The sequence below is a fragment of the Vigna umbellata genome, chromosome 7, assembly GCF_029865625.1.
Source record: "Vigna umbellata cultivar VRB3 chromosome 7, Vumbellata_1.0, whole genome shotgun sequence".
NCBI lineage: Eukaryota > Viridiplantae > Streptophyta > Magnoliopsida > Fabales > Fabaceae > Vigna > Vigna umbellata.
The window spans coordinates 16,481,829-16,503,268 of NC_142171.1; the positions used below are offsets into that span (position 1 = coordinate 16,481,829).

Consider the following 21,440-nt stretch of genomic DNA (forward strand, 5'->3'; position numbering starts at 1 on the left):
GAATTAAACTTATAAGCTTCCCTTACCTGATCTAGCAGTGCACTTCCAAAGGCTTAGAGTTTCTCTCGTGCTCTCACGGCTTTCTATCAGAAATTCACTCAACCACTTCAACTTAATCTAACACACCAAAACCGTAAACAGATCAGACTTCTAACTCACGCATGCAACCAGAATTTTGGTTTGCAGGAACTAAATAGATGAAGGTGCAGAGACGAGAACTTACCAGTTCAGTTCTCAGTTCTGTTCGGTTCAGAAGAATGCTCACGGTGCAGAGAGGTTTCCTACGGTGTCTGAAATGAGATTGGAGGAGATGAAGGTGAGTTATCTTAGAGAGAATATGAAAGAGTTCAGGGAGAATGCAGAGAAGATGGAAGGCCAGAATTTCTTGAGGAAGAAGAAGATTGCATGGAAGGAAGAGAAGTGTTTTCAGAGAAATTGTTTTTCTCTTCCTCGTCAAACGATGGTGCACTCACATACTGCCACCTGATTTCCACTACAGCTTTTGGAAGCTTCCAACTTCACAGATGGCATTAGTGCATGCAGAGAGGAAAAGAGTGGAATTTGACGTGGCACAGTGCATTTAAAAGTGTGATCAGAGAATGGATTTGTATATATTAATTTATCAGGTTTTCACATGCAGCTCCTTTTATAGTATTTGGCTGGTAAGCGTTCTACCATATATTTCCAAATTGTTATTGAAAATATAAAAGAAAGTATTTTCTTATTGTCCATTGTATTATTTGGTGCAGTCTCACTAAGTGGGTTCCTCCGCCAGTTAAGATGATTGCTAGCTATGTAAAAGACAGCATCAATGTTTCAAGGAAGAGATGGATGTAGAATCCTTGGACATGCTTCAGTTCCATTGGTAGTTAATCCCTCTGTATTGTGTTTATTTGATCTACAAACTATCATGGTTCAAGCAGCATAATTATTTATCCACATTTTGCAATTCTTGAAATTTTTAGGGAAAATCATAACGATTACCATCATCCATGACCATGAGACCATCATACAAAACATCATACATTTTGATTATGTACTGAAATAGTGAAATGAGTACTGGATTCCCACTGTCTAGCCAAACTACTTCTGTAAATAGTTCTAACTCTCTTAAGTTCAGGATTCTTGTGACAATTCACCTCTATCTCTAATGGATTTAGGTGGGATTATTCAAATCCAAGCTACTTGGATGCGCTATGTTAGTATTTTAGGTTGTGAAAGGAGTAGTTGATGTAATAGAGAAAACGTAGAGATAGTTGAATGTAGAAGTAGTAGTTGGAAGATGTGTTGTAGTCGTCTTTAGTTGTAGTAGATGTTGGTTCATACAAAATGATAGATGTTGGCTACATACATCAAATGGTAGAGTTCATGGGTATTTATAGACCCATAGATTATTCTAGAACATACTAGCCACAACTTATGTGGAATGTTCTAGATTTTTACCTATGTAGAATATTCTTGATTTTTCTTCCTATCTTAGGTTTTTCTAGAATATTCTAGAACTTGTATTACATTTCAATTCTTCTATCTTAAGGAGCTTCTACATTCTTCTAGAATTTGCATTACACTTTAATACTCCTCCTTAATGCAAATTCGGTAACTCCAAACATTGTGCATAGTAGTTCAAATCTTTGTCTTGGTAACATATCTTCAGTTTGATCTTCTTCCTCCATTTCCTTGACCATACTTCTTGCTTTGATGTTTCTTCATAACAGTTAGGTTCAATCATGGCCATATTGCAAGTTTCATATATGTCTACCAAAGATCTTACTCTTCTTGGACTAGATTCAGGTGAAGAATCTTGTTGTGGAGGTGAAGAAAGCGTACCTAAATTTTCTTCCTCTTCTTGAGTTTCTTCTTGAGATTGTTGCACTGGAAGTAGAATGTTGCTTTTAACAACTTTTTCTTCTTCCCAATTCCAAGAAGCATTTTCATCAACTTCAACATCTCAACTGATGATGAGCTTTTTAGTTTGTAGGTTGTAAACTCGATAGCCTTTTGACTGTGTGCTATATCCCAAAAATATTCCTCGTATAGTTTTGTCTTCAAGCTTGTGCCTCCTTTGATCAGGAACATGTATGTAGCAGATAGATCCAAATACTCGTAGGTGTTTAGCCGATGGCTTTCTCCCACTCCAAGCTTCAATAGGAGTCTTATCTTGGACTGCTTTAGTTGGACATCTGTTTAGAATATAAACTGCAGTGTAAACTGCTTCAGCCCAAAAAGTATTAGGCATACTTTTCTCTTTTAGCATTGATCTTGCCATCTCCATAACTGTGCGATTCTTTCTCTCTGACACGCCATTTTGTTGTGGAGTATATGCGACTGTAAGTTGTCGCTCTATGCCTTCATCTTCACAGAATTTGTCAAACTCGTGAGATGTGTACTCCTTGCCACGATCACTTCTAAGTACTTTTAGCTGTTTTCCACTTTGCTTCTCAACAAGGGCCTTGAATTTCTTGAATACTCCAAAAACTTCTGACTTTGCCTTTAAGAAATAGACCCATGTCATTCTAGAGAAGTCATCAATGAAGAGGATGAAATACCTGTTGTTATGATGTGAAGGTGTTCTCATCGGTCCGCAAACATCGGTATGAATCAACTCCAATAAGTCTTTTGCTCTCCATGCTTTGTCTGTCGAGAATGGTAATCGATGTTGTTTTCCGAGGAGACATCCTTCACATGATTCATTATTCTCCTTCAAGCATGGAAGATCTCTCATCATGTTTTTCGTATATAGAAGTTTTAAGGCATGTGTGTTGAAGTGGCCAAATCTCCTATGCCAAAGCCATGAGTCATCAACTTCTACCTTCATGGCAATATTAGTTCCAGGTTTGAAGCTTATAGGAAAGCTTCTATTTCTCTTCTCCATTTTTACTTGGCCAATTTCTATCATTTTGTTGTCATAAATTTTGCATGTATCTTTCTCAAAATGAAGAGAATATCCATTCTCCATCATTTGGCCAATACTTAAAAGATTTTCTTTAAGATTTGGAACTAGTAAAACATCCTTGATGAATTTCGTACCTTTCTTTGTCTCCACCATGACAGTTCCTTTGCCTCGAGACTCCACTGTGGTGCCATTTCCTAGCCGAACTTTGACATTGACAGATTTATCAATCTCTTTGAAGATGCTTTGATCTTTCGCCATGTGATTGCTGCATCCACTATCCAAGTACCAACTTCCTTCTCTACCAGAAGATTCTTGATTGGCGTAGAATAAGAGTTTCTCTTGATTATCTTCTTCCGCAAAGTTTGCTTGATACTTATTTTTATTACGACAATACTTTTCTACGTGACCAAATTTCTTGCAATAGTGGCATTGAGGTTTTCCATGATGCCAACAATCTTTTTCCAAGTGACTTGTCTTTTTACATATGCCACATGGAGGATATTTTTCTTGACGAGTCTTCGAGAAACTTCTAGGATTTTCTTTATTTCTAGAAATTTCTTCTCTACTTTTATTTCCTTCATATTCTTTATTCTGAGACCGTAATTTTAGTTTTGATTGAAAGGCATTTTCAACCGAGTCTTCTTCATGCCTTTTCAATCTTTGTTCATAAGCTTCAAGAGAGCCCATTAGTTGTGTGACTGACAATGTAGCCAAATCTTTTGTTTGTTCAATCGCGGTTACGATTGCATCATACTTTTGGGGAATAGAAATTAAAATTTTCTCAACGATCTTTTTGTCAATAATATTTTCCCCATAGGCTCTCATCTGACTAACTATTTCTTTTATTTTAGAATAGTAGTCTTTAATGGTCTCAGATTCTTTCATTCTTAATAATTCAAACTCTCGTCTTAGAGAATGAAGTTTAATATTGCGTACCTCGTCACTTCCTTGAAACTCCTCTTGTATTGTGTTCCAAGCTTGTTTTGCACTTGTGGCACCAATTATCCTTGGAAATATTGTGTCATCAACTGCTTGTTGAAGAACAAATAAAGCCCTTGAATCCTTCTGCTTGTTTTCCTTCAACTCCTTCTTTTGAGCTGCAGTAAGAGTAGAGGTGTCTTCTGGAATATTGAATCCCTCTTCTATGATATCCCATAAATCTTGAGAGCGGAAGAATGTCTTCATTTTGACACTCCAAAAATCATAATTTTCTCCTTTGAAAATAGGTACTGGAATTGATGATGTTTGATTAGTAGTAGCCATGTGTTGAGAATATATTTGGAAGTAGTAGAATGAGTTATAGTTTTGTTTGAGGTAGTTGAAAATTTTATCTACGCCCAGTAGATGACCGAACGTAGCTCTGGTACCACTGTTAGTATTTTAGGTTGTGAAAGGAGTAGTTGATGTAATAGAGAAAACGTAGAGATAGTTGAATGTAGAAGTAGTAGTTGGAAGATGTGTTGTAGTCGTCTTTAGTTGTAGTAGATGTTGGTTCATACAAAATGATAGATGTTGGCTACATACATCAAATGGTAGAGTTCATGGGTATTTATAGACCCATAGATTATTCTAGAACATACTAGCCACAACTTATGTGGAATGTTCTAGATTTTTACCTATGTAGAATATTCTTGATTTTTCTTCCTATCTTAGGTTTTTCTAGAATATTCTAGAACTTGTATTACATTTCAATTCTTCTATCTTAAGGAGCTTCTACATTCTTCTAGAATTTGCATTACACTTTAATACGCTAAAACACCTTACAGACTTGAAAGAAGAAGGTTAGTTTTGTTTCTGATTAACGGTTACGAATTCACATATAAGTTCACATTTCTTGCTTTGATCAAACTACGCTAGTTAAATTTTGATACAGGTAAAATCAAGACCGTGGCTCTGACAAATTTTGATACAGAGAGGTTACAGATTATTCTTGAAAATGAGATTCCTGTTGTAAGCAATCAGGTATATCCACTTGCTTTAATTTTTTTGAGTTCTTTTAATAATCTATATAGTTCGTGAACCTTATTGGTATCTTCGATTTCAGGTACAACACTCACTTGTCGATATGCGTCCTCAACAAAGAATGGCAGAGCTTTGTCAGCATACAGGAGTCAAACTTATAACGTCTCTCTCTCCCTTTCTTAGAGGATAAAGAATTTTCAGCATAGAAAATAGTCCTTTCAAATACTAGATGAAAGTTTAGTAGAATTTATCTAAAAGAATTTCCACTTAGATCAATTTCTGATGCAGGTATGGAACGGTAATGGGTGGTCTATTGTCTGAGAAGTTCCTTGACACCAACATAGCTATTCCTTTTGCTGGTCCTTCAATAAACACTCCCTCCCTCCAAAAGTACAAAAGGGTACGATTTCATGACAACCTTTCTTTAATTGTAGGTAGTTTAAGAAACATTTAGCACCTTTTGTGCTCTATAAAAAGGTTCTGTCTCTTCTAAATATGCTACATTGTAAAGCTAAGATAAGCCTTTTTGGTAGATGGTCTGGAAAAGGGTTATCAATGACAAATAACTCTGAATCAATATGTAGGCTATATAACAATTCAAGTTGATGATTTGAATTTTTGTCCACATAACTTAGTTATATTCATATGTTTTTTTTCTATACTTTGCATCTGTTGACAGATGGTAGATGCTTGGGGAGGATGGAATTTGTTCCAGGGACTACTTCGGACTCTGAAACAAGTAGCTTCTAAACATGGTGTTTCAATTACAACGGTTGCAGTGAAGTATATATTAGATCAGGTGAATTTAGTTGATTGATTTCTTCTCTCTCCAGAATTTGACGTGCTTATTGCTATAAAATCTCATTCTCATGTTACATTGATAAGGCCTGGTATATATCCCTTTCATTTTGCCTCTTGTCAAACATGCAGCCTGCTGTAGCAGGATCGATGATTGGTGTCAGACTTGGCTTGTCAGAACATATTCAAGACGCCAATGCTATATTTTCTCTTGCTCTTGATGAAGATGATGTGGGCAGCATAAGAGAAGCCACAGCGAAAGGAAAGGATCTACTAAAAGTGATTGGTGATTGCGGAGATGAATACAGGCGTGCATGAGTCATGTTGGGTTATCAAACTAGTGAAATGCTGTGTTTTTTTATATAGTACAAGAGCATGAAAAGGGGATTGGCGACAGAGGAAAGTGTTCAAGCCCATTTTTTTGACAGTTGAATTTCTGTATGTAATACTTTTATGGATTCCTCCGACTGGTAAAAAGACAAAATACATGAAAAGAGAAAGTAATGAATTCTCTAATATAGTTTTCTCAAATGTGAGTTTTAGAACAACTTTTCCTTTTTCTATAACAATAACAATTAGCAAATACTACAAAGATCATTCAAAGAAGATTACATATGATTTAGTGGTAAAATGGAAGAGATGGAGTAAGGAGGAAGAAAAATAAATTGTGTACCTTGAATAAATTGTTCCCTAATTTTATGCAAGCAAAGGAATTAATAAATCTGTATATATCTTATCCATTTTCATTCACACAATTACTCAAACAGCTTATGACAGCTTCGGTAACCACCAGTTGCAGAGCTGTGTAAATAATAACTCCTTTTCTTTTTCTCCCATATAACAACATCATATGATAGTTATTAAGTAAGAAATATAAAGAAATGAAAAAGATATCCAGAGTTTCTAAATTATTGTAAAGGAACAATTTAAATTTTTCTAAAATGTATTATGAATTCAGAAAAATTTTCTAATTTTATTGTAGAACCTTACCGATATAACAAATATGAGCATTATTATTATGTGTTTTTATTATTTTTTATTTTTATTTGCTAAATGTTTTTTAAAACTAAAATTCTTTTTCCCCTAAGCCATTTTCATTACCCCTTCCTAAGATAAATAAGATTCATTATATCACTATTTTCTAAATTATATCCCTTGAATTTGGTCTGCTTTAAAAAAATTAAAATAAATACTTATTTAAAAATAAAAGCATTTGAATATTTATTAAATTTATTTAATTTGGTTAAGTAAATAAAAAATACAGTATTCACTTCTGAATTGATATTATCCTTCAAAAGTTTTAAAATTAAATTTGTTAAGTAATAATTTAATTTCATTTTTGCATAAAATACTTTTTTTGCGTAAACCTTCTCCAGAGCTATGTGAGAACCTGATAAATTAATACACACTAATTTATTCTCTGATCACTATTTTAATGCACCGTGACACGTCAAAATGCATTCACACTTCCACTGCATGCGCCTGCCATGTGTCACGGTTGGAGCATTCTGAGAAGGTTAGTGGGAGACAAGTGGCGTGTGGAGGTTGGGGAGTTTATTCTGCATTGGGAAGAGAAAAATAATTCTGAAAAACTCTCCCTCTTCCTCTTGCATGTTTCATCTTCTTCTCAGAATTTCTGCTTCCAAATTCTCTGCCCTCTCTCTAAACCGTTTTCATCTTTTCTCTAAGATAACTCACTATCAAACCTCTGATCTCATTTCAGACACCATAGAAACCTTCCCTGCACTGTGAACATCATTCTGATCCGAACAGAATTGAGAACTGAACTGGTAAGTTCTCGTCTTTGCACTTTCGTCCATTTAGTTCCTACAAACCAAAATTCTGGTTGCATGCATGAGTTAGAAGTCTGATCTGTTTACGGTTTTGGTGTGTTAGATTAAGTTGAAGTGGTTGAGTGAATTTCTGATAGAAAGTCGTGAGAGCACGAGAGAAACCCTAAGCGATTGGAAGTGTACTGCTAGATCAGGTAAGGGAAGCTTATAAGTTTAATTCATACTGCTTGATTTTTTTGTGATATGAGATGCATGTATGTAAAGTCTGATGTTGGAGCTGTTTTGAATGGTTACTGATATCTGATATGATTTTTGATGTTGGTTTAATCTGTCATGAACAAATACTGCTTGTATGTACTATATATGTTGTTTTTGATTTTGATTAAATGTATGTTGATCGGATCATGTATAAATGGAGTATGGTGATTGTATAGTTGGAATGATTCAAATGTTGAAATCTGTATGATGATGATGTTTAAGGTGATTTAAATCTGGAATGAAAGTTATAAAGTTATAAATTGGAAATCTGGAAAATTTTGCTAAGGTTGAGAAATCTGAAATTTCATTCTTTCCCACTGATAAATGACGTTCGTCCCTGTACGGTCCTAAACCGTTCGGCATTTCAGTAAAGTAACTTAGATTGGGATTCTTTCATTTGGAAGGAATTCTGCTCATGAACGAGCGTCCCAAATTGAATGTCTGAGCGTTCGTCTAGCTCAGCAATATTTAAATATTTAAAACTTTATGAATAAGTAACGCTCGGTCTTATACCGAGGCGTTCGTCCTAATTAGCGTTCGGCCTTATGTTGAACGTCCGTCTTTGATAGCGCTCGTCCTTATGTCGAGCGTTCGTTTTTCATAAGCGTTCGGCCTTATGTCGAGCGTTCGTCATTCGTAGCGTTCGGCCTTATGTCGAGCGTCTGTTCTCAATAAGCGCTCGGTCTTATCACGAGCGTCCGTTCTGAATCTCGCTAGGTCTCTTACCTCGCGTTTGTACTAAGTGAATATTCAATTGATAAAATAGCGTTCGTTCAAAGTATTTAAATATTCATTTTTCTTTGCGTTCGTCCCATTCCTGGAATTGGATTCATATGTAAATCTATTGAAAAATAATTCTAAGTGTTCTTGACCCTCCTTTGTAAATTAAATCTGGTTCAAGTTTCTATCATGATTATTTTCTAAGTATCAGTACACCTCAAGTCGAGTCATGTTCATATAACCGAATCCACAGAAATTACGTTCGTTATGTTATTCTCTTACAGTTAAAGATGAAATTGATGTTACATCATATTGAATTACAGTGTGAATACTATATGGATTGAATCTATGATTATGGATATTGGATGAGCGTTCCAGGGAGGAACGTCTCTTATATGATTGAATATTGATTTGGTAAAGTATGACTGTGGTTAGTTAATGCTGGCTTGGTCCATCCTGATATTCCGTGATACTCATCTTCACGTAGAAGGGGGTAGTCATGTGTGGGAATGGCAGGAGGTCTTTCGTATCCCTCACTTAGCAGGGGCGAAGGATTAACCTCAAGTGGAAGCTGATTAGGTATATCCCGGCTACTACACCACTTGGGTGCAAGGACGCCTGTAACTACATGGTTCATACAGTCCGGACGGTCTGTCTTATATATCTTTCTATGTTAAATTACATGATTAAATTACTTGATGTATGTGTGAATCGAATTACGAACTGTATGTGTGTTGTATTAATTAAACAGTATAAGCTTACCCTTGCGTTTTCCATTTGTGTTGTCTACTGTCCATGTGCTTTCGTCTTGTCAAAATGCAATGATCATCCGTTGTGGATGTGAGCAGATGGTGATGCATCCCTTGAAGTCATGCTGGAAGAAGAAAATTTGGAGGATGCAAATCTGGTGGAAGTTGAAGTTAAAGCCGAGCCTTAGAGCGCTCGTTAGTTTAGTACTGTATATATATTAGTTCATTTTGGAACGTTCGGTTATCATTTTTGTAAAACCGTTCGTTATTAGTGCTCGTTATTTTTGAGCTGAAATTTGTAACTCTGAAACCTTAAGTTGTTCTGCTTTATTTTCTCTGCACTTGGATATGCTCGTTAATTGTACACCAGCCGTTAGGCTTTGAACCTTGGTTTCCTGTTAATATTAAGACTGTTTACTGTTCACTGTTAATTGTAATTAATTCTGAATTATGGTATTACTATATTTTGGGATGTTACAAGCTCCACCAAGTTACTTCAGCCCAAATCAGAACCACTTGTACTGGCGCCAGCCATCTAACTTCTCCTGCGATTGCAACTCTACCACTTGACCAAAGCCATTGTCAGCGACAAGTTCATAGCCGAAGTTAACCCTAGTTATTCTCCATTTAACCAGATTCGCCGAAAGCCAATACAAGTCCTGGTTGATCAGACTCGCCGGCGGCATCGCCTCCTCCTCCGGTTCCGGTGCTAGTGTGTGCTCCGATTTCACTTTCCTCACATTTTAAGAATGTTGGGTCATCATCATTTCATTTAGCATTTGTAGAAATTATATGCCCATAAGGTGTTTGTAGAAATGATGAAAAATTGTCCGTAATGGTGAAATACTTGTTTAGTCATTTGGTATATTTTTATAAAAATTTAATCACATTACTTGGTTGTTTCTTTTTTTCACTCACCATTTATTCCTCCATTCACTTCACTTATGTTGTGAATTAAATTCAAAAAGATAAACACACTTCTGAAATACAATAACCGTGAAGGCCACGGTAAACCCCTGCATTTGCAATTTTATACCCATCAACCGTTCCCTTGTACAGCCTTAGCTCACCGATCACCACTAGCCAACTAATAGCAATACCAACTATACTATGATATTGTAATCCGTGTTTTTTTTTCTGCAGTAGTATATTGTGAGCTGCTATAAAAAAGAAAAAGAAGAGAAAAAACCAGAATTGTTGTGTTTTCTTTGCGGAAGGATTACCAGAAAGCAACCATGGATGGTACGTCATCTCTGTTATACTGACTATGTTGTCTTTACTGGCATGTTAAATTGTTTTGCTTTAGGTCACATACCTTAAAATATGAAAAGGTTCAAATGTTTGGAAGATGAATAATGCTAATAAACTTTTGTGTGGGTTTCAGTCGATTCGCAGCCAACTATGGATGAAACAATTTTGGTTGGTGATGATTTAGTGACCGGTCCTCCATCACCAGTAGTACCACCGGAAATAGCCTCCCATGTCCTCCAAGGTGTTGATTTGTGTGATGGACTTCTCAGGAATCTATTTCTCTCTAAGTATCGTTTTCATTAACCAGGTGCAACTGTTCTTTCCCTTAATTCCTTTTCTTGCATAAAATTAGGGAACAATTTATTCAAGGTACACAATTTATTCGGCATCTTTGGTATTATTTTTGGAATGTTAGTTTGTCTTTTATATAGTTTGTAGTTGTATTTTCTGTTTTTCTTGTTGCGGTATAGTATGTATATATAAACATTTCCTTTAAGTGAATAAATGTAGTGAATTCTCCTGTCTTAATTTTAATACAGTTGTATAGAGAAGAAAGAACGTCTAAAATCCTAATAATTAATGTGTATAAAAAATAAGGAAATTAATGGCGCAAAAAGAAAATAAGAGTAATTTATTTATATACTTGGTTTTTTTTGTAGTTTAATTCTAGTAACATATTGTGAGATCCGTAATAATTAGCTTAAGTTGATCCTGACACCTCACCCTTAATGCTTGCCACCTCATTCCCAGCCATTTAAAACCCACTCCCAATTCTGATTTTCACCTCTGCTGTGCACGAAAATTTAAGCCACCATCATTTCTCTGCTACATTAAAAATGCACCAATCTTTGCATGCAAGCACACCACGTGTCACGGGAGAGAATTCCAAATCAGAGTTTGGTGTGCATGTGGCAACCTGTGACACGTTCTTCCAATTTAACGTTAGTTTAACAAAATCAGACTTTTCGAAAACACACTTTCACTTACACGAACTCATCTTCAACCTCTGAAATTCACCCTTTCATATTCTCCAACTTCTCTCTCTTGAACCAGTGAACTTCCTTTTTACTGTAAAAACTTATATCTCTTCTCCAATCACGATTTCAGCACCGTAGGAGTGTTCGTCCAGTTGTGATCTTCATTTTGGACCGAACAGAAATTAAATCCAACCTGGTAAGTCTCCTTACTGTAGTTCGTCCTTAGGTTTCTGGAAAAATAGAGTTTTTCATACATGCAAGCATGTATTCTAAGTGTTCTGTGTTCCATGGTTAGATTTTTGTTTGGAAGAGTCAAGAACGTGAGGAAAGCTTAGTTGGACAAAGCCATTTTTACTTCTAGGACAAGCTTGAATTCTAATCCGGGTAAGGGAAGCTTATGTGTTTAATTTGTACTCGTTTGTTGTGAAATCTGGATTTGCATGTGTGAAAAATATGAAGTTGAGCTGTTATGAATGGTTACTGATATCTGATATGAATTCTGGTTTGGATGGATCTGTCATGAACGAACACTGCTCGTATGTATTATATGTTGTTGATCTTGATTTAAATGCATGTTGATTTGATTATGTATGAATGGAGTATGGTTATTGTGTGGTTGGAATGATTAAAATGTCGAAATCTGTATGATGAGAATGTTTGAGGTGAATTAAATCTGGAAATGAAAGTATAAAGTTTATAAAATGTGAAATCTGGAAGATTCTGTTAAGCTTGTGAAAATCTGAAATTTTAGATCATTCCCTTTGCTAAATGACGCTCGTCACTGTACGGTCTTAGACCGTTCGGTTTTCATTAAATAACTTAGATTGGAATTCTTTCATTTGGAAAGAATTCTGCTCGAGAACGAGCGTCCCCATTTTTGTGAATGAGCGTTCGGTTCAGCTCAGTATAGATAAATATTTGAAACTTTATAAATACGTGACGTTCGGCCTTAAGTCGAGCGTTCGTCCTTAATGTCGTTCGACCTTGTGTCGAACGTTCGTTTTACAGAGCGTTTGTCATTATATTGAACGTTCGTCCCAATTGGCGCTCGGTCTTATACCGAAGCGTTCGTCCTAGATAGCGCTCGGTTTATACCAAGCGTTCGTTCTGATTTGGGCTCGGTCATTGACCCAGCGTTCGTCCAAGGAGGGTTCGGTTTTATAACTGAGCGCTCGTCCTTATCATTGAATTCTGAGTGAACGTAACTCGCGTTCGTCCAAATTGTTAATTAACGTTCGTTCGTTGACTGGCAGTGTTGTTTTCTGAAATCAAATCATATTTGGTTGTGTCTCTAAATATTTTCTTACTCACTGTATCCTTTGGATTCTACCTGGAGTCGTTATACTTAAAATTTTTCTAAGTATCATCCATATCTTCTAAGATCAGTACCTTCAAAATCTTTAGTGTTGAAACGTATTAAGTGGATAAATGGTTCGTTTCTTTTGTTCAGAAACGAGGATGTAGGAGTACTGTAAAATGTTAGTCCCTATTGATTGAGTGATGAACGTTCGTGAATTTAGGAGAGTGGAACACAGAATGAAAATGTGAATATGAGAAATGTTTGATATGGACGAATGATATTTTGAACGAATTATTGGAAATGGATTTTTACGAGCGTTCCAAGGAGGAACGTCTCATATATGATTGATTATTGAAGTTTTGTAAAGTATGACTGTGGGCATGCTAATGCTGGCATGGTCCATCCTGATATTCCGTGATACTCATCTTCACGTAGAAGGGAGTACTCATGTGTGGGAATGGCAGGAGGCTCTATTCCTTAGGGGTACTTTGGATAGAGTTAACCTCGAGTGGCAGCTGTCGAGTGCAATACAGTTACCACACCACTCGGGTGCAAGGACGCCTGTAGCTACACGGTTCATACAGTCCGGACGGTCTGTCTTTTATATACGTATCTATATGATTGTGGATTGATAAGCTTACATGTTGTTTGAGTGGATTGATTGGTAAATGTATGTGATTATTGTATAAATTAAATATTATAAGCTTACCCTTGTATTTCCTTTGTGTTGTCTACTGTTCATGTACCTCCGTCTTGTCAAATGCAATGATCATCCGTTGTGGATGTGAGCAGATGATGGTACGTCCCTTGAGCAAGTGCTGGAAGAAGAAAATTTGGATGAAGCTAACCTGGTGGAGGTTGAAGTAAAGGCCGAGCCTTAGAGTGCTCGTTAGAATAGTATTGTGCGTGTTAGTATAGTATGAACGTTCGGCCAATTATTTTGTAAGGCCGTTCGTCTTATCCATCTCTGACTGTATTTTGACGTACGTTAGTGAATTTATCTGAGAACGTTTACTCTTGGTTTCATTCGTATGCGTTATACGCGTTCCCTATACTGATGCCGTTCGGCTTTTGATTCTGGATTAATGTAAAGACTGTTGCTGTTTATTGTTAATTGTAATTAATTCTAATTTATGGTAATTACTATATTTTGGGATGTTACATTAGTGGTATCAGAGCAGTTTTGTTCTATTAAGGGACACTGTAGGGTTATGAGTGCACTGTGTTTTTGCTGTGTGCTTATTATATGTTTAATGAGTTATTATTGTTTTAACTCTTGGACATAACTAACGCTCGTTTGTTTTTCTCTGCATCCAGAGAACAAATGGCACCTAGACTTCCTCCTCCTCCTCAATCGAGTGAGTCCGATACGTCCAGCAACGCTAGGTTGTTGGAAACTGTGGTTGAGAGGCTACATCAACAGAACACCACGTTGCTGGAGCAAAACGCTACCCTGATGCAGCAAAACCAAGCTGCTATGCAAGGTTTGGAGGCCTCGCGTGTCAATTCTGAAAACACGCAAAGGCAGTTGATGGAGATCTTGGCTGCAACTAGAGGTGCGCCTGGAGCATCTTCTTCAAACACTGCCCCGCCTACTGCAGAATGGAGTTTGGAGAGCTTTCTTCAACATCATCCTTCCAAGTTTAATGGGAAATGCCTTCCTGATGAGGCAGATCATTGGCTGCGGGACATTGAGAAGATTTATAATGCAAAGAGGTGCCCTGACGACAACAGATTGGCGTTTACTGAGTACTTGTTGACTGGTGAGGCCAGCCACTGGTGGACGAGTGTGAAGGCTATCCTGACCGACACTCATGCTCCTATCACATGGGAGGTTTTCAGAAACAAATTTTATGAAGAATATTTCCCAGACAGCGTTCGCTATGCTAAGGAAGTAGAGTTTCTTCAGTTGGTGCAAGGGGGAAAATCTGTATCAGAGTACACCAATGCTTTCAAACAGTTGTTGAGGTTTAATACTATGGCCACTAGTGAAGAGTGGCAGTGTAGGAAATTTGAGAATGGATTAAGGAGCGACTTGAAGGTGTTGATATCAAGTTTATGCATTCGGTCATTTCCTGCCATGGTGGAAAGAGCCAAAGTACTGGAGAAGAATATGGCAGAAGTGGAACGACAAAAGAAGCAGCCACAGGTGACTAGAGGACCGATTGTATCCAGGGGTACTGCCAACATGAGAAGTACTCCTTACGCTCGTCCAAGTCAGTCAAATGCAAGTGGATCACGAGCGTTGATCACTGCCGGGCAGCCAGGGAACGTTACTTGTTTCCAGTGTGGAGGACCACACTATCGTTCGTCTTGCCCTCAACTCATGGGAGGAAAATTCTGCACTCGATGTAGAAGAAGTGGGCACTTGGAGAGTGAGTGCAACATGGGTGGTCGAGCTGTGTTGAGACCACCGAATGCTGGCAGAAATCAGGCTAGAGGAGGACGAGCCCAAGCAGCTGGACGCGTATATGCGATTACTGGTGCAGAGGCAGCCAATTCAGGTACACTCATCATCAGCACCTGCCTTGTGTTTGGTACCTCTTGTTGCGTATTGTTTGATTCGGGAGCAACGCATTCCTTCATCTCGAAGGCGTGCGTTTGCAAACTGGGATTAGAAGTGAGGGAGATGTCTTTTGATCTGGTGGTGTCAACACCAGCAGCGGGAGAGGTTAGGACGTCCACTATGTGCGTCCGGTGTCCTGTTGAAGTAGAAGGGCGTAAGTACAAGGTTAACCTCATCTGCCTACCTCTACAAGGTTTGGAGGTGATTCTAGGAATGGATTGGTTGGCTACCAATCACATTCTCATAGATTGTGGGAAGAAAGAGTTGGTGTTTCCGGATGAAGAGAGTGAAGAGTTAAATGTGACGCTCGGCCAGTTAAAGGAGGATATAATGGAAGGTGCGAGCTGCTTCTTGATTTTGACGCATGAAGATCAAGAGCTTGGAGAATTGAGGCGTGAACGAACGTCCGTCATGGGCAGTGAAGAACGAACGTTCATTATGGAGGAGTTTTCAGACGTTTTTCCGGAAGAAATTCCAGGGTTTTCTCCTGTGCGTGAGGTGGAATTCACCATAGACCTGGTGACCACGGCAGCCCCTATATCTGTTCAACCTTACCGAATGGCGCCTGCAGAATTGGTTGAACTTAAGAAGCAGATTGAAGAGCTCTTGGACAAACAATTTATCAGACCGAGCGTGTCACCATGGGGAGCGCCTGTGCTCTTGGTGAAAAAGAAGGATGGTAGCTCTCGTTTGTGCATAGATTACAGACAATTGAACAAGCTGACCATCAAAAACAAGTACCCCTTGCCAAGGATAGACGACCTGCTGGATCAATTGCATGGGGCCACTGTGTTCTCGAAAATTGACTTGCGGTCTGGATATCATCAGATTAGAGTGAAGGAGGATGACATTCAGAAGACTGCTTTTAGGTCTCGTTATGGACACTACGAGTATGTAGTGATGCCGTTCGGTGTGACGAACGCTCCAGCCATCTTCATGGATTACATGAACCGCATATTTAGACCTTACTTGGACAAGTTTGTGGTCGTTTTCATAGATGATATACTCATCTACTCAAAGACCAATGACGAACATGAAGAACACTTGAGGGCAGTGCTGAGCATATTGAGGGAGAAGGAGTTGTATGCTAAACTGTCCAAGTGTGAATTCTGGATGGAGGAGGTGCAGTTTCTTGGACATATTGTGTCCGCTGGAGGGATCTCGGTAGATCCAGCAAAGGTACGTGCAGTTATGGAATGGGAACGTCCGCGTTCAGTCACGGAGGTGAGAAGTTTCGTTGGTCTTGCGGGCTACTATAGGCGTTTCATTGAAGGGTTTTCCAAGATAGTAGCACCGCTGACACAGCTTACAAGGAAGGACCAGCCTTTTGTTTGGACTGACTTGTGTGAGGAACGTTTCCAGGAGTTGAAAGTGAAGTTGACGAGCGCTCCTGTACTGGTCATTCCGGACACGTCCAAGCCCTTTGAAGTTTACTGTGATGCATCTCATCAAGGGTTGGGCTGTGTGCTTATGCAGGAGAAACGAGCAGTAGCGTACGCATCTCGCCAATTGAAAATTCATGAGAGGAACTACCCCACACACGACCTGGAACTGGCAGCGGTTGTGTTCGCATTGAAGATTTGGAGGCATTATCTATACGGATCCACATTCCAAGTCTTCAGTGACCACAAGAGCCTCAAGTATTTATTTGATCAAAAGGAATTGAACATGAGGCAGAGGCGTTGGTTGGAATTTCTGAAAGACTATGAGTTTGAACTGTTGTATCATCCTGGGAAGGCCAATGTGGTGGCGGACGCACTAAGCAGGAAGGCAGTGCATGTCTCGGTTATGATGGTGAAAGAGTTAAGCTTAGTGGAGAGCTTTAGGGATTTAAGGTTGCAGTTTGAGTTAGAACCGAACAGCATCAAGTGCTGCAACCTTAGAATATCAAGTAATGTGTTTGATCGAATCTGGAAGAAGCAGCGTGAGGATGAAGATCTGGTGAAGATATTAAACGCGCTGGTTTCAAATAAAGATAAGGATTTCAACACAGGAACGGACGGCATGCTGCGTTACAAGGGTAGGACGTGCGTTCCTAACGATGGCGAGCTGAAGCGGATTATTTTGGAGGAAGCTCATCACAGTCGTCTTAGCATGCACCCTGGCATGACTAAGATGTATCAAGACCTACGAAAATCGTTTTGGTGGCCTGGAATGAAGAGTGATGTAGCACGATTTGTAGCGTCTTGCTTAACTTGCCAGCGTGCTAAGGCCGAACACCAACGACCAGGTGGTTTGCTTCAACCACTGGAAATTCCTGAATGGAAGTGGGACAGCATTTCCATGGACTTCGTGACTCATCTACCACGAACGGTGAGGAATCATGATTCAATCTGGGTGATCGTGGACAGATTAACGAAGAGCGCACACTTCTTGGCCGTGAACCTGAAGATGTCAATGACTAATTTGGCCAAGTTGTATATTAATGAGATTGTTCGTCTGCATGGAGTACCTTCAAGCATAGTTTCTGACCGAGACACGAGATTCACATCTCGTTTTTGGCAATCCTTACAGGGTGAATTGGGAAGCAAGCTGCAGATGAGTTCAGCGTATCATCCGCAAACGGACGGCCAATCCGAACGTACTATACAGACGCTAGAAGACCTACTGAGGACGTGCGTCCTAGATCACTTAGGCGCATGGGATGAGGTACTGCCTCTTGTGGAATTCACATATAACAACAGCTTTCAAGCTAGCATTGGGATGGCGCCGTTTGAAGCTCTCTATGGGAGGAAGTGCAGAACGCCACTTTGCTGGTTCCAAGAGGGAGAGAACGTGCTAACTGGACCTGAACTCATCCAGCAAACAACCGAGAAGGTTAAGTTGATCCAAGATAGATTAAAGACATCCTTGAGCAGGCAGAAATCCTATGCGGATAGAAGAAGAAGACCATTGGAATTCGCTGCAGGTGATCACGTATTTTTGAGACTGAATCCGATCACTGGAGTAGGCAGAGTTGTTCGTCCAAAGAAGCTGTCTCCCAAGTTCATAGGGCCGTATCAAATATTGAAGAAGATTGGACCAGTGGCCTATGAACTCGCATTGCCTCCTCAGCTATCAAATCTGCATCCAGTCTTCCATGTGTCACAGCTTAGGAGATATATAGCTAATCCTTCTCATGTCTTAGAACTGGAAGACATTCAACTGCGTCCAGACCGAACGTTGGAGCTACAACCAGTCCGCATTGAAGATGAACGTACCAAGCTGCATAAAGGAAAAGACATTCGTTTGGTAAAGATTGTATGGGACGAAAAGACTGGAGATTCAACGTGGGAAGTGGAGAGTGCAATGAGGAACTTATATCCACACCTATTCACGGGTAAGTTCTAAATTTTCGAGGACGAAAATTTTTGTAGTTAGGGAGAATGTGAGATCCGTAATAATTAGCTTAAGTTGATCCTGACACCTCACCCTTAATGCTTGCCACCTCATTCCCAGCCATTTAAAACCCACTCCCAATTCTGATTTTCACCTCTGCTGTGCACGAAAATTTAAGCCACCATCATTTCTCTGCTACATTAAAAATGCACCAATCTTTGCATGCAAGCACACCACGTGTCACGGGAGAGAATTCCAAATCAGAGTTTGGTGTGCATGTGGCAACCTGTGACACGTTCTTCCAATTTAACGTTAGTTTAACAAAATCAGACTTTTCGAAAACACACTTTCACTTACACGAACTCATCTTCAACCTCTGAAATTCACCCTTTCATATTCTCCAACTTCTCTCTTGAACCAGTGAACTTCCTTTTTACTGTAAAAACTTATATCTCTTCTCCAATCACGATTTCAGCACCGTAGGAGTGTTCGTCCAGTTGTGATCTTCATTTTGGACCGAACAGAAATTAAATCCAACCTGGTAAGTCTCCTTACTGTAGTTCGTCCTTAGGTTTCTGGAAAAATAGAGTTTTTCATACATGCAAGCATGTATTCTAAGTGTTCTGTGTTCCATGGTTAGATTTTTGTTTGGAAGAGTCAAGAACGTGAGGAAAGCTTAGTTGGACAAAGCCATTTTTACTTCTAGGACAAGCTTGAATTCTAATCCGGGTAAGGGAAGCTTATGTGTTTAATTTGTACTCGTTTGTTGTGAAATCTGGATTTGCATGTGTGAAAAATATGAAGTTGAGCTGTTATGAATGGTTACTGATATCTGATATGAATTCTGGTTTGGATGGATCTGTCATGAACGAACACTGCTCGTATGTATTATATGTTGTTGATCTTGATTTAAATGCATGTTGATTTGATTATGTATGAATGGAGTATGGTTATTGTGTGGTTGGAATGATTAAAATGTCGAAATCTGTATGATGAGAATGTTTGAGGTGAATTAAATCTGGAAATGAAAGTATAAAGTTTATAAAATGTGAAATCTGGAAGATTCTGTTAAGCTTGTGAAAATCTGAAATTTTAGATCATTCCCTTTGCTAAATGACGCTCGTCACTGTACGGTCTTAGACCGTTCGGTTTTCATTAAATAACTTAGATTGGAATTCTTTCATTTGGAAAGAATTCTGCTCGAGAACGAGCGTCCCCATTTTTGTGAATGAGCGTTCGGTTCAGCTCAGTATAGATAAATATTTGAAACTTTATAAATACGTGACGTTCGGCCTTAAGTCGAGCGTTCGTCCTTAATGTCGTTCGACCTTGTGTCGAACGTTCGTTTTACAGAGCGTTTGTCATTATATTGAACGTTCGTCCCAATTGGCGCTCGGTCTTATACCGAAGCGTTCGTCCTAGATAGCGCTCGGTTTATACCAAGCGTTCGTTCTGATTTGGGCTCGGTCATTGACCCAGCGTTCGTCCAAGGAGGGTTCGGTTTTATAACTGAGCGCTCGTCCTTATCATTGAATTCTGAGTGAACGTAACTCGCGTTCGTCCAAATTGTTAATTAACGTTCGTTCGTTGACTGGCAGTGTTGTTTTCTGAAATCAAATCATATTTGGTTGTGTCTCTAAATATTTTCTTACTCACTGTATCCTTTGGATTCTACCTGGAGTCGTTATACTTAAAATTTTTCTAAGTATCATCCATATCTTCTAAGATCAGTACCTTCAAAATCTTTAGTGTTGAAACGTATTAAGTGGATAAATGGTTCGTTTCTTTTGTTCAGAAACGAGGATGTAGGAGTACTGTAAAATGTTAGTCCCTATTGATTGAGTGATGAACGTTCGTGAATTTAGGAGAGTGGAACACAGAATGAAAATGTGAATATGAGAAATGTTTGATATGGACGAATGATATTTTGAACGAATTATTGGAAATGGATTTTTACGAGCGTTCCAAGGAGGAACGTCTCAGATATGATTGATTATTGAAGTTTTGTAAAGTATGACTATGGGCATGCTAATGCTGGCATGGTCCATCCTGATATTCCGTGATACTCATCTTCACGTAGAAGGGAGTACTCATGTGTGGGAATGGCAGGAGGCTCTATTCCTTAGGGGTACTTTGGATAGAGTTAACCTCGAGTGGCAGCTGTCGAGTGCAATACAGTTACCACACCACTCGGGTGCAAGGACGCCTGTAGCTACACGGTTCATACAGTCCGGACGGTCTGTCTTTTATATACGTATCTATATGATTGTGGATTGATAAGCTTACATGTTGTTTGAGTGGATTGATTGGTAAATGTATGTGATTATTGTATAAATTAAATATTATAAGCTTACCCTTGTATTTCCTTTGTGTTGTCTACTGTTCATGTACCTCCGTCTTGTCAAATGCAATGATCATCCGTTGTGGATGTGAGCAGATGATGGTACGTCCCTTGAGCAAGTGCTGGAAGAAGAAAATTTGGATGAAGCTAACCTGGTGGAGGTTGAAGTAAAGGCCGAGCCTTAGAGTGCTCGTTAGAATAGTACTGTGCGTGTTAGTATAGTATGAACGTTCGGCCAATTATTTTGTAAGGCCGTTCGTCTTATCCATCTCTGACTGTATTTTGACGTACGTTAGTGAATTTATCTGAGAACGTTTACTCTTGGTTTCATTCGTATGCGTTATACGCGTTCCCTATACTGATGCCGTTCGGCTTTTGATTCTGGATTAATGTAAAGACTGTTGCTGTTTATTGTTAATTGTAATTAATTCTAATTTATGGTAATTACTATATTTTGGGATGTTACACATATTATATTCTGGAAATTGAACTTGTATCGTAAGATTTACTTTTA

The 21,440-nt window shown here is 38.7% G+C and overlaps 1 protein-coding gene across 1 annotated transcript; it reads left to right on the forward strand.

The window, feature by feature from the left end:
- Positions 1–1,727: 1,727 nt before the first annotated feature.
- On the forward strand, positions 1,728–6,184 carry LOC148195242 (flagellar radial spoke protein 5-like). The gene is made up of 7 exons (XM_088095134.1): positions 1,728–1,791; positions 4,621–4,674; positions 4,767–4,855; positions 4,938–5,017; positions 5,144–5,255; positions 5,535–5,654; positions 5,786–6,184. The coding sequence occupies exons 1-7, from the start codon at positions 1,728–1,730 to the stop codon at positions 5,969–5,971; spliced, it is 705 nt and encodes a 234-aa protein (XP_087951260.1). The 3' UTR covers positions 5,972–6,184.
- The last annotated feature ends 15,256 nt before the right edge of the window (positions 6,185–21,440 follow it).